This window comes from Lithobates pipiens, unplaced genomic scaffold (genome assembly GCF_037356315.1).
Source record: "Lithobates pipiens isolate NorthernLeopardFrog02 unplaced genomic scaffold, aLitPip1_a1.2 Scaffold_16, whole genome shotgun sequence".
NCBI classification, from domain to species: Eukaryota; Metazoa; Chordata; class Amphibia; order Anura; family Ranidae; genus Lithobates; species Lithobates pipiens.
In genome coordinates this window covers 393016529-393029561 of record NW_027507748.1, presented here as the reverse complement: position 1 = coordinate 393029561, position 13033 = coordinate 393016529, and the positions used below count along the sequence as shown (strand labels likewise).

The window sequence follows — 13033 nt, the reverse complement described above, 5'->3', positions numbered from 1 at the left end:
ATACAAGAGCAGTCTTTGCTGACCTCCTGGAAATATAAGTTGTATATGGTTCAAGTTGCAGATTAGGAAAATCTCAGAAAAGTCATAGGTCCTCATCTGCATGCTTGTTTTGGGTAATCAGATTAATGTATTAAAACGAGAGGGGCAGCACAGTGGTGTAGTGGTTAGCACTCTCACCTAGCAGTAAGAAGGGTCGCTGGTTCAAATCCCAACCACGACACTACCTGCCTGGAGTATGCATGTTCTCCCTGTGCCTGCGTGGGTTTCCTCCGGGTACTCCGGTTTCCTCCCACAAACACAAAGAAATGCAGGTAGGTTAATTGGCTTCTGTCCAAAATTGGCCCTAGTATATAAATGGGACCTTGGATCGTGGGCTCCTTGAGGGTAGGGACCAATGTGAGTGTGCAATGTACAGGGATAAAGACAATTGTAGACACTCCAAATTTCCAAATTAGAGGTCAGCAGTGATTGATAACATAGCTCAGGCCTAACTGTAGAATGCTATCAGTTATGTGGGCTTTTTAGATACTATTTGAAGGTATTCTGCAATGCAGCCAAGATTGATTGACATGTATGTATTTTCCAGCCCATATGATGGCAAATGGAGCAAAACCATGATCGGATATGGTTCTGAGGACAACCACTTTGTTGTTGAACTGACTTACAATTATGGAATTGGGGAGTATTGTCTCGGCAATGACTTCTTGGTATGATATAAGTTGTTTTATTCATTATAAAAACAATCTAGCAATTAAGAATGGCTCAGAATGGTTGTTTGTTTTTTCAAAGCATATCCTTGGTCAAAGTTTAGTCATATATTTCATTTCTAATTTTGTTTCTAGTCTAATCACATTCATCTAAAAATCTTTAAGGTTGCACAATTAGGCCTCTTTCACACTGACGTCCCGTTCAGGCCCGCCTGTCAGTTTTTCAGGCGGACCTGAACGGGTGCTCCATAGAGGTCTATGGAGCGTCGGATGTCAGCGGTGACATGTCCGCTGACATCCGACCCGCTCCGATCCGCAAAAGTGTAACGGAGGAAAAAGCTATTTTTCCATCCGTTTGCAGATCGGATCGGGTGACGACGGGCACTGCGGTCCGTCGTCATCCGATCTCCCATAGGGGAGAGCGGCGCTGTGACAGGTCCGTCCCTGCACAGTGTGCAGAGACGGACCTGTCATCTCCCTGCTCAGCGGAGATCGACGGAGTGATCCCCGCTGAGCAAACGGACATCCACGGGGCGGATCAGAACTGATCCGCCCCGTGTGAAAGGACCCTTACTGTTAAGAATCCCACACATTTACTTCCTTGAATTCTGTGACACTTATTTGCTATGTCCTATGAGTAGGCGATGCTGTGTCACACATTTTGAATCTGTATGTGTATACGCCTGCCTTGTAAACAAACAAAGTGCTGAGAGGAGTAGATTCAGGAATTACTAATAGTAGAGAGAACACACTACAGCATAGAGCATGCAGGTAGCAGGGTACTATGGGATATGTAGTCCTTAGACTTTAAAAATAAAGCCGAGAAGAAGCTGCAAAGCATGCAAGGGAATCCAGGAAGTCAGTAGACCGGCAGCAATCACAACACGAAAGAAGACTTTTCACGCAGGCTTACATTGGATTTGTTGAAATGAACTATTTGTATTACAATGCTGATGTTATAAAATTAAAGTTCATGCTGTGACTAGAGAAATGCTATAAAGGTTTTTAATATTTAGTTGTTGTTTTTTTTTGGGGGGGGGAGTTGAAATGCATCTAAACCCAAGAACAAAAATGAAACGGCATAGCATTCCCGTCTCCTAGATGTGGTGAATGCACCAGTTCCCCTTTTTTCAAGTTAAATACGTTATCTGCAAGTAGAGAAAAGTTCATCCTGCCAGAATTCTAATGTCCTTCTAATGTATAACTTTCTGTGCCCTGAGATTTCTCAAACAACTTTATTTGCTTCCATAGCTATCTTATGTGAGCTACACAACCCTTTCTCCCTATGTAGTGGAACTGAGGAAACGCCATATATTACGTTTGTCCTTGGGTTTAGATACAGTTTTTATTTTTCAATTAGAACGGTGTTTTAGTGCACACTAAAGAGCTGTATCTTAATGCAGTGCCATTGATAATATTATTGTACATTGATTCCAAAAATAGGCTTTTTTTATTAATTTTATTTGCGCATTAAATATCAAACTCAAGGGCACTAAAGTGTAATTTTTCTCTTTTAAGTTTCTCTCTTCAGAGGAAACCTCTACAAATGTTTTTCGTTTATAATATAGAATGGTAGAGGTGTGTGTGTGTTGTGTGTGTTGTGTGTGTTGTGTGTGTGTGTGTTTTTTAACTATGTGTTTATCTTTATTTGCTAAATGTAATTAAATAATTATTATTGTGTTTTTTTTACTATTATGTGCATCAACAGGGGCTTACTGTACAGTCTAGCCAGGCTGTGGCCAATGCAAAACAACTAAACTGGCCACTGTCTGAAGTGACTCCTGGAATCTTTGAAACCGCGGCTCCAGGGGGATATAAGTTTTATTTGGAAGACAAAGCTCAACCTAGCACAGGTAATACATGTTTTAATCTTTCAATCACTTGTGTAATATATGTTCAGAAATACATGTATCAGTCTCTGTTAACAGGTCTAAATGGACAAATGCTGTATACTTTTTACATCAGTCTAAGACACTTCTGACATCGTTCAGAATTCATTGTGATTGCATTTTGTATTGTATATGGGGAGGGAAGCAGTTCTGAGGCAAACAAAAGGAAAACAAGCCTTTAACCCATTAATAATCATGCCTAAACCCAATTTTTCAACTTTGACATGTGGTGATATGTACGGTTTTACAAACATATCTACTTTATGCATCCAGGTGGATTATTTTTTCAGGACAAATTTTGCCTTTTGTTATGGTAAATGGTAATTGATATTTGGTGTGCTGTGTGTGTTTTTTTTTATTATTTATTTTTTTATTTATTTTGTTTTATTATCTACGGAAACTGGCCCAGAATGGTTTAAAAAAAATAAAAAAAATAAAAATAAAGATATAGGCGGAAGATTGTTGGCTTCCTCGTTCAAACCCCCCCCAAGACAGTAACCATGTCCTCCTGCCGTGTGTGTGTGTGTACATCTCTTTTAAATGTAAGACCCCTTTCACACTGAGGCACTTTTTCAGGCGCTTTTACACAAAAAAAAGCGCCTGAAAACCTATTTCTATTCAAATCAATTAATGCTTTCACACTGGGGCAGTGGGCTGGCAGGGTGCTAAAAATACACCCCTCTCCATTGAAATTAATGGAAAGCTCTTCAAGTACTCAAATGTTTTACTGGCAGTTTAGAAGCGCCTCAGTGTGAAAGGGGCCTAACTGTATATTTCTTAGGCCACTTTCACACTGAGGCGCTTCTAAACTGCCAGTAAAAACACTGAGCGCTTTTGAAGCGCTTTCCATTCATTTCAATGGAGAGGGGAGTTTTTCACAGCCCTGCCAGTGCACTGCCCCAGTGTGAAAGCGTTCATTGATTTTTAATGGAAATAAGTTTTCGTGAGCGTAAAAGCGCCTGAAAAGTGCCTCAGTGTGAAAGTGGTCTTAGTACTACCAAACCCTACCACCAAAGAACAACCCAAAATATGCACTGCCTTGCACCCCCCCCCCCCTTGCCATTTTTCATGTTTTGTTACCTCACAGCTTGGGATTATAACGTGGATTGCTTGAGGATTTGTATCATTTAATTTACAGAACATGCCCACAACTTTGAAGATGGGGTTTTTTTTTTTTTTTTTTTGTCGTGTTTTTTTTTTTTTTTTTTTTTTATTGTGAAGCACTCAACAAATAGGACAGAAAAAGTCAATGTACATAGCTATTCACCCCCCTAAAGTCAATACTTTTGTAGAGCCACCTTTTGCAGATATCACAGGTCCAAGTCCCTTTGGATAAGTCTCTATGAGCTTGCCACATCTTACCACTGGGATTTTTGCCCATTCCTCCTTGCAAAGCTGCTCCAGCTCCTTCAAGTTGGATGGTTTGCGCTTGTGAACAGCAATCTTTAAGTCTGACCACAGATTTTTTTTTTTTTTTTTTTTATTGGATTGAGGTCTGGGCTTTGACTAGGCCATTCCAACACATTTACACGTTTCCCCTTAAACCACTCAAGTGTTGCTTTAGCAGATTGTTTGGGGTCATTGTCCTGCTGGAAGGTGAACCTCCATTCTAGCCTCAAATCACACACAGAGTGGTACAGGTTTTACTCAAGAATATCCCTGTATTTAGCACCATCCATCTTTCCCTCAACTCTGACCAGTTTCTCAGTCCTGACTGCTGAAAAACATCCCCACAGCATGATGCTACCACCACCATGTTTCACTGATGGTGTTCTTTGGGTGATGTGTTGGGTTTGTGCCAGACATAGCATTTTCTTTGATGGCCAAAAAGTTAAATTTTATCTGCAAGGACAGAGAAAGATACAAGGCATCTGTCTTGTCCATTCACAAAGCAAGAAAACACAGGGGCAGGCTTCAAAGTGACTGATCACAGTGATCAGGTGACCCGGAATTGGACATTCTGGGTCCCGATTGTTAGAACAGGGCCTGGGGTGCTCGGTGAGACCCGGTATCTGTGCTGGGACCGCACCATTTGGCGCACTCCCAGCACAATGGGAGATGCGCAAATATGCAACCCCCACAGAAAAAAGCCGGTCCAGTGGAGTTGCATGTTTAAAACGTTACCCCTTGGGGCATCAAGTGAATGTAGCACTAGATCCGATTCTAATCCATCCAGCCACTGCAGGGCTGTGTCATACATGGCACCAGTCCCGACAGCACTGGATCATTCCTTCATAAAAAGGTCACTCAACACTGGTGTTATGTGATCCACTTGTGAAGCTGTGTATGTTGACAAGCAGACACAAATGGGTCATGCAGCACTGCAGGTTGTGTGATCTTTTGCTATTCTGAATAAACAAACAGCATTTTTTTTTTTCAGAAGAGTAAAAGACTCAGCTTGGAGAGGGGAGCCGCCTGAGTGCTGCTTGTACCTCCTACAACAGAAATGCCCATAAATTAGGCTTGAGAATGTGGCGGAGCTTCAACCAGAAAAAGGGGGGCTTTAAATCTGAAATAGGGCCACAATCAGAGCAGCACCAAGTTCTATTTGCACTTGGCCCCGTGAGGGATTAAATAAAAGTTAAGCATTTTCTGCAGCAAGTTAGCCTGATATAAGTAAGGACTTGCAAGTAAACATGTGAGCTAATGCTTTTTTGTCCTTCATGTCTTGTAAAGTTCAGATTGGGAGTCTGCCATTTTGTCCTTTTTTGTTGCTGGTGTGTGCAACTCTGCACATTCATTAAAGCCCCATACACACTATCAGATTTTCTACTGATTTTTGTCTTCAGATTTACCAAAACCATGTAGTGCAAGGGCCTGCCTGATTGCATACACATTGAAACTCCTAAGGTTTGACCTCATATTATATGGTTTTGGTAAATCTGAAGGAAAAAATCATCAGAAAATCCGATGGTGTGTATGGGGCTTAAGAGTTCCACATTTCTTCTATATAGTAGGTCATTTCTGCTACAGTGTGTAGGTACTGCATGCACAGTTGTGCAACATGTGTGGGTTACCAGAAGCAAATGTGTATCTGATAGCCAAAAATACAGGGTAGACTTTTTAATACACTTTCTCAGGCCTATGTTGATTCAATTAATGACTGCATAAGCATTAGGAAATGTGAGCCCAATTTTTAAGTGGGAAAATTAAGAACTACGACATTACAGACGAGGTGTTGGTTTTTTTTTTTTCTTTTCTTTTTTTTTTTGATAATTGTAAAATTCCCTTGTAGAGGAGGCATGGAAACAGAGAATGGGGGAGCGTGAGATCAAAGCAAAGGAGAAACTGTCAAAGCACCAGCAGCAAAAAGGATTAATTAAAACAAGCAGTGTAGGAAGCTAAGTATGGAGGGGGAGATGAAGGCAGCAGGAACAGAAATGGAAAAATGTGCAGTCCTTAGCTCATTGTTCCTCCAATAAGACATCTGCCAGTTGGAGTCTAAAAAAACAGGACCGTTTGACCTGTAGGGTCTGGCAGTATTGCCATAATATAGCTCTTTCTCTGTACGTGTCCTCACCAAAATAACGTCCACCAGCCAGAGTGTCAGCACAGACTGATCCTTGGTATTGTGTCTGTGAAGCTTCTCTAAAGCTCATCACACATTGTACAATCTCGTCTAGATCTAGATCCAGCAATTTTGTAGAGCAAGAGTCTGCTTGATTGGATAGATTAGGTAGGCCCTCATATTACATAATTTTGGTATATTTAAAGTTCATTGTACAAACAATGTTTATAGTGAGCCTAAGGCTGGCCACAGTTGGATAATTATTTTTTTCTGATCAGCCAGGAGGCTAATCGAAAACTGATAAACGTATTCCCCCATTCGCACAAGCAAGGTGGATGGAGGAATCCTCCCTGCAGTGCTATTGTATTCTGACAGCAGGGACTCTCCACTGTCAGAATACACTGATTAGCAGTTTCAGCTGGCTTATCAAGAGGTTTTCCAGCAAGCCCATTTGACAGAAGAGTAATTGTTAGAACCTCTTCTGTCCAGTGGGGGCAGCCACACATAAATTGAAATTAGTCCAGTCCCTTTTGAACCGTCCTATTCTTGGCCAGTTTTTGTCCCTTTCCTGTTCATTCTGTCTGTTATGTCCATCACGGTATGTACCTTTCTTCCTGCATGGTGGTGAGTGCCCCCCTTATGGATTATCTGAATTTAAGTGTCCGCCATTCCGATTTGGCTTTGGCTGAATGTTCTGGGGAGGGCAGTATGTCATGTTTTCTTAAGTACTGTATGTACTCTCTGGGGAGTGTCTTCTAGAGCAGCAGAGGATGTGTGATGATCTTGTTCTTAGTAATATATAGAATAAGATATGGGGGGGGTTGTGCATTACAACCAGTCAGCTTATATTTTTAATTTCTTAGCTAAAAATAGAAGCTGATTGACATTCACAGCTGTTCAAAATTCTGCCTACTCCAGTTTTGATCATTTTTGCCTCTTTATCCCCACAAAAATGATTTACATATGATTCGTAAATTGAACAAATGCAAAAAAATAGTTTGATCACCATTGAGGTATCCTTATGAAATGAACACTGGAGTAGTATGACCCTACAGAAGAGATCTAACAAATTGTAACGTCTGAAAAACATTCATCAAACCACAATGGCAGAAAAAACAGACGTAAGCATTCTGGGAAAATACTGCAAGGAAAACAACATCTATTACACAATCCGAGTAGAGTATTTTTACGTAACTCGATGTCTATCCTACAGATCCTGTTCAGAAAGTCACTCTTGCTGTATCCAATTTAAAGAAGTCAACTGCTTACTGGCATAATCTGCTGGGCCTGAAGATATATCATGAGGATGAAAGCAGAAAGAGTGTATTGCTGGGTTATGGTGACAACCAGGTAATATCTGCTTTCAAACTATTGTTTAATGCCATAAGAGAGAAGTTGCTGCCCTATTACCAACAGTAGGCCTATAATGGCAACCACCAGTGTCAGTGGAAAATGCTACTGACACGATACGAAAGTGGCACTAGAAATTTTGACAGTGTGCATGTGTCTTATGGGTAGAAGAGACAGTGTGTGTTTTAGTTTTTTGGGGCAGGGGGTAAAGGAACTAGTTCATTAATATGAAAAAGTCTAACTAGACACCTTAAAAGAAATTTATTGTAACCCTAGCTTTTTTTTTTTTTTTTTGTAGCTATAATCCCCCATTCACAGTGGTGTGACTTGTTTGTTATGCAATGTAACCGTTTAAAATCGCAAGGCAAGTGGCACCCTATTTGTGCCTATGGAACCGTTCAAATCAGTGCAACTTTGACTTGCACTGATTTGAAAAGTTCCTGCACTATTTTTGACATTTTCCTGTGCGATGTGCATAGGCATCTGTGCATGAAGTTGCACAGATGTGGGCAAACCACACATGAAATTGTACTGAGCAGTGGCTTTGAAATCGTGCTGAAGTATCGCCGCATTCAGTGTGAATGGGGGCTAAGTGTAAAAGCGAGTAAGTTCCTGTAAATGATGATCTCCATTTTGTATTAATCCCATGTCATAGAAAAAGTTAAGAGCCCTTCCTGTTTCCTGTCAGCAGAACTGAAGGGTTCTTTCACCCATTTAGCATTACACCCTCGGTGTGTGTGCTACATCTCCTGCATCTCTTCTCAGTTTTGCACTCCCCCCTTCCTTTGCTGTCCTTTGCAAAAGTGCACCTCTTGTCAGGAATCCCAGGGAGTTTTTTACACATTCAGCATTACACCAGGGCTCTTGCAAGAGTGCTCGCTCTGCTTTTATCATTAAAACACATTGAAAGTTTGCACAGGTGAAGAATACACAGAACGAGCAAACAGACTGCAAATATTGTCAGAGAAAAGATGTATAAAAAAAATGGGCACATACCATCAGTACCTCATTTTGTTGTGATAAGTGGTGTTAGAAAAACACTTTTCTGTGTATAGTTGTAAGCTCCTTGATGGCAGGGACTGATGTGAATGTATAATATATATGTAAAGAGCTGCGTAAATTTACGGTGCTATATAATATCCTTAACCACTTGCTTACTGTGCACTTAAACCCCCCTCAGTCCCAGACCAATTTTCAGCTTTCAGCGCTGATGCACTTTGAATGACAATTGCGCGGTCATACAACACTGTACCCAAATGAAATTTTTATCATTTTTTTCCCACAAATAGAGCTTTCTTTTGGTGGTATTTAGTTACAGCTCGGAGTTTTATTTTTTGCTAAACAAACAAAAAAAGATGCAAAAAAATAAAAATAAAAAATCATGTTTTAATAGTTTGTTATACAGTTTTGCAAACGGGTCATTTTTCTCCTTCATTGAAGTGCGCTGATTAGGCGGCACTGATGGCTGCATTGGTGGGCACTGATGGGCTGCATTGGTGGGCACTGATGGGCTGCATTGGTGGGCACTGATGGGCTGCATTGGTGGGCACTGATGGGCTGCATTGGTGGGCACTGATGGGCTGCATTGGTGGGCACTGATGGGCTGCATTGGTGGGCACTGATGGGCTGCATTGGTGGGCACTGATGGGCTGCATTGGTGGGCACTGATGGGCTGCATTGGTGGGCACTGATGGGCTGCATTGGTGGGCACTGATGGGCTGCATTGGTGGGCACTGATGGGCTGCATTGGTGGGCACTGATGGGCTGCATTGGTGGGCACTGATAGGCTGCACTGGTGGGCACTGATAGGCATAGTTAAGGCGGCACTAATAGGCACAGATAAGGCGGCACCGATCGGCACAGATAAGGCGGCACTGATGGGCAAAGATGGGCACAGATAAGATGGCATGGATGGGTGGCACGGATAAGTGGCACGGATGGGCACTGATAGGTACCACTGATAGATGGGACTGATGGGCACTGATAGGTGGCTCTGATAGGTGGCACTGCTGGGCACTGATGGGCGGCACTGCTGGGCACTGATGGGCGGCACTGGGGTGCAGCACCTTTGCGGCAGATTGTGGGCACTGTGGGTGGCACTGTTGGTGGCACTGCTGGATGGCACTGTGGGTGGCATTGTGGGTGGCACTGTGGGTGGCGCTGGGGGCACTATGGGCACTGCTGGGTGGCACTGATGGGGGGCACTTTCATTCAGGATGGCACTGCGGTGGGCAGGTGGGCACTGGCAGGGGGCAGGTGGTCAGCTGTATTGCTGGCCGTGATCGGGACTGATGTCCCGATCACGGCCGCCGGTGATCGGCTTTTTTTTTCTCTCCTCGCGCTGTCAGCGCGAGGAGGAATAATAGCCGATTACCGGCTCCGTTCTGTCACATGATCAGCTGTCATTGGCTGACAGCTGATCACGTGATAAGGGGTCGGGATCGACCCCTTACACGGATCGGTGATCAGGCGAGTCTCATGGACTCGCCGATCACAGAGCGCGCCGCGCGCGCCCCTCAGGGGGCGCGCAGGCCGCTCGTAACCAGGACGACGTCAATAGACGTAGTCCTGGAAATGTAGGTCCGCGCTAATGCCGTCATTTGGCAATAGCGCGGATCTCAAGTGGTTAATAAATAAATAAATACTACTCCCATGATAAATTTCCTTTGCAGTTGTGTAAAGGCAAAACTTCTTTTTTTTTTTGGCTAGCGTTCAGAGGGGTTAGAATGCTTGTCGGGGTTTTTTTTTTTTTTTTTTTTTTTTTTTTTTATATTATTGTGGTCTGTACCCCCATTAAGAAGATTTGCCCTCCTCTATTTGTCCTGTTTACCATTATCATTGAAAGTGAAAATAAACAAAAATCACAAATTTTTGGTTTGACACCAAAATTTTAATGGAGGGGAAATCTTCCACATTGGGATTCCTTCACTTTTGGGGAATTTCCTCTCACTTCCTGTTTTGGATGTAGTACAGGAAATGAAGGGAAATCTCCCCAATTGGACACAGATGGCAAAAAAAAAAAAAAAAAAAATGATTGGGGTCATAACCCTCCCTTACTCTATCCAAAACAAAAAAAGTTTGGCCTTTAGTTTTGCTTTAAGCAGGGAGGATAAATGAGGCAAGGCCATACACACAAATCCCTCCGTCTGTTAATCTGCAAATTAAAAGATGTATTAACCACTTAAGGACCGCCGCATGCCAATGTACGTCATCACAATGGCATGTACAGGCACAAGCACGTACATGTACGTGCTTACCTTCCAGCGGGTGGGGGATCCGATCAGACCCCCTCCCGCTGGATGTGGTGGTCCGTTTCGCTTCAGGAGCGACCCGGGATGAGGGGATGGCTGTTGGTTTCTGGCCATCCCCTCTCGATCGCTCCTGGCGAATGAGAAGCTTCCTCCCGCTGTGTATAGTAAACACAGGCAGGGAGGAAGTGATGTCATTCTCCTCGGGGCGGTCTTTTTGACCGGACTACGAGGAGAAGACTGAAAGTAAGTGTGCACCAACACTACACTGACATGTAGGCACACATAGGCACACAACCCCCCCCTCCCCCCCGATCACCCTCCCAGTCACAGTGTCACTGATTGCAGTGATCATTTATTTACTGATCACTGCATTCAGTGTCAGTTGTAAAAGTAAAAAGTGTCAGGGCAGTTAGTGTTAGGTCCAGGGTAGCCCCCTACCCCCCCAATAAAGGTTTAACCCCCTGATTGCCCTTAGAGTTGACCCTTTCACCCCCTTTTGCCAGTGTCACTAAGCGATTGTTTTTCTGATCGCTGCATTAGTGTCACTGGTGCCGCTAAGTAGCTAGTTATTAGGTTCACCGCCAGGTTTTTATAGCGCTAGGTACCCCGATATACTACCCAATAATGGTTTTAACCCTCTGATTGCCCCTAGTTAACCCTTTAACCAGCGATCACCGTATAAGTGTCACTGGTGACGCTGGTTAGCCAGTTAGTTATTTAGGTTCCCCGTCAGGTTTTTATATAGCGCCAGGGACCCCCATATACTACCTAATAAAAATTTGAACCCCCTGATTGCCCCTAGTTAACCCTTTCACCACTGATCACCGTATAAGTGTTACGGGTGACTCTGGTTAGTTTGCTTTTTATAGCATCAGGGCACCCACCATTTATTACCCAATAAAGGTTTAACCCCCTGATCACCCGGCGGGTGATATCAATTAGGTTTTAGGGTCAGGGTCTGCGTTGCCCCAGGCAGCGCTAGGTTAGTGCCAGTACCGCTAACACCCACGCGCAAAGCATAAACTTCCCGTAGTGGTATAGAATCTGAACAGATCAATATCTGATCTGATCAGATCTATACTAGCGTCCCCAGCAGTTTAGGGTTCCAAAAAAACGCATTGTTAGCAGGATCAGCCCAGATACCTGCTAGCACCTGCATTTTGCCCCTCCGCCCAGCCCACCCAAGTGCAGTATCGATCGATCACTGTCCCTTACAAAACACTAAACACATAACTACAGCGATTGCAGAGTCAGGCCTGATGCCTGTGATCGCTAACAGTTTTTTTGGTAGCGTTTTATATTTAAATCCGGAAGGCAGTGCTTGGTTTTCGGGGTCCCGTACGTGGCTAGATTCCCAAAAAGTCCCCCACATGTGGTATTCCCTGTACTCGGGAGAAGCAGCAGAATTTTATTTTGGGGTGTAATTTGACTTATTCCCATAGCATGTGTGAGCAATATATCATTTAGTGACAATTTTTTATTTTTTTTGCACAAAGTTGTAATATTCCTGCAACTTGTGGCAAAATATAAAATATTTCATGGACTCAACATGCCTCTCAGTAAATAGCTTGGGGTGTCTACTTTCCAAAATGGGGTCATTGGGGGGGGGGGTTTGTGCTATTTTGGCCTTTTATGGCCTTCGAAACTGTGATAGGTAGTGAGGAGTGAAATCAAAAATTTGCACCCTTAGAAACCCTGAAGGCAGTGATTAGTTTTCGGGGTGCCGTACGCAGCTAGACTCCCAAAAAGTCCCACATATGTGGTATCCCCGTACTCGGGAGAAGCAGCAGAATATATTTTGGGGTGCAATTCCACATATAACTATGGCATGTGTGAGCAATATATCATTTAGTGACAACGTTTTGTAAACTTTTTTTTTTTTTTTTTTTGTGTCATTCAATCACTTGGGACAAAAAAAATATATTCAATGGGCTCAACATGCCCCTCAGCAATTTCCTTGGGGTGTCTACTTTCCAAAATGGGGTCATTTGGGGGGGGGGGGGGGGGTTTGTACTGCCCTGCCATTTTAGCACCTCCAAGAAATGAGATAGGCAGTCATAAATTAAAAGCTGTGTAAATTCCAGAAAATCTACTCTAGCTTGTAGACACTATAACTTTTGCGCAAACCAATAAATATATGCTTATTGACATTTTTTTTTACTAAAGACATGTGGCTGAATAAATTTTGCCCTAAATGTATGACTAAAATTGAGTTTATTCGCTTTTTCCTATAACAAAAAGTAGAAAATATATTTTTTTTCTCAAAATTTTCGGTCTTTTTCCATTTATATCGCAAAAAATAAAAATCGCAGAGGCAATCAAATACCC

The 13033-nt window shown here is 42.9% G+C and overlaps 1 protein-coding gene across 2 annotated transcripts in view; it reads left to right on the top strand.

Annotated features, from left to right (window-relative positions):
- Positions 1–13033, top strand: part of GLOD4 (glyoxalase domain containing 4) — a 46948-nt gene that overhangs the window by 12982 nt on the left and 20933 nt on the right. For both annotated transcript variants that reach the window (XM_077482297.1, XM_077482296.1), the window contains exons 3-5: positions 587–707; positions 2416–2560; positions 7318–7454. In XM_077482297.1, coding sequence (XP_077338423.1) covers positions 587–707; positions 2416–2560; positions 7318–7454 — 403 coding nt within the window. The remainder of the gene's footprint in view (positions 1–586; positions 708–2415; positions 2561–7317; positions 7455–13033) is intronic.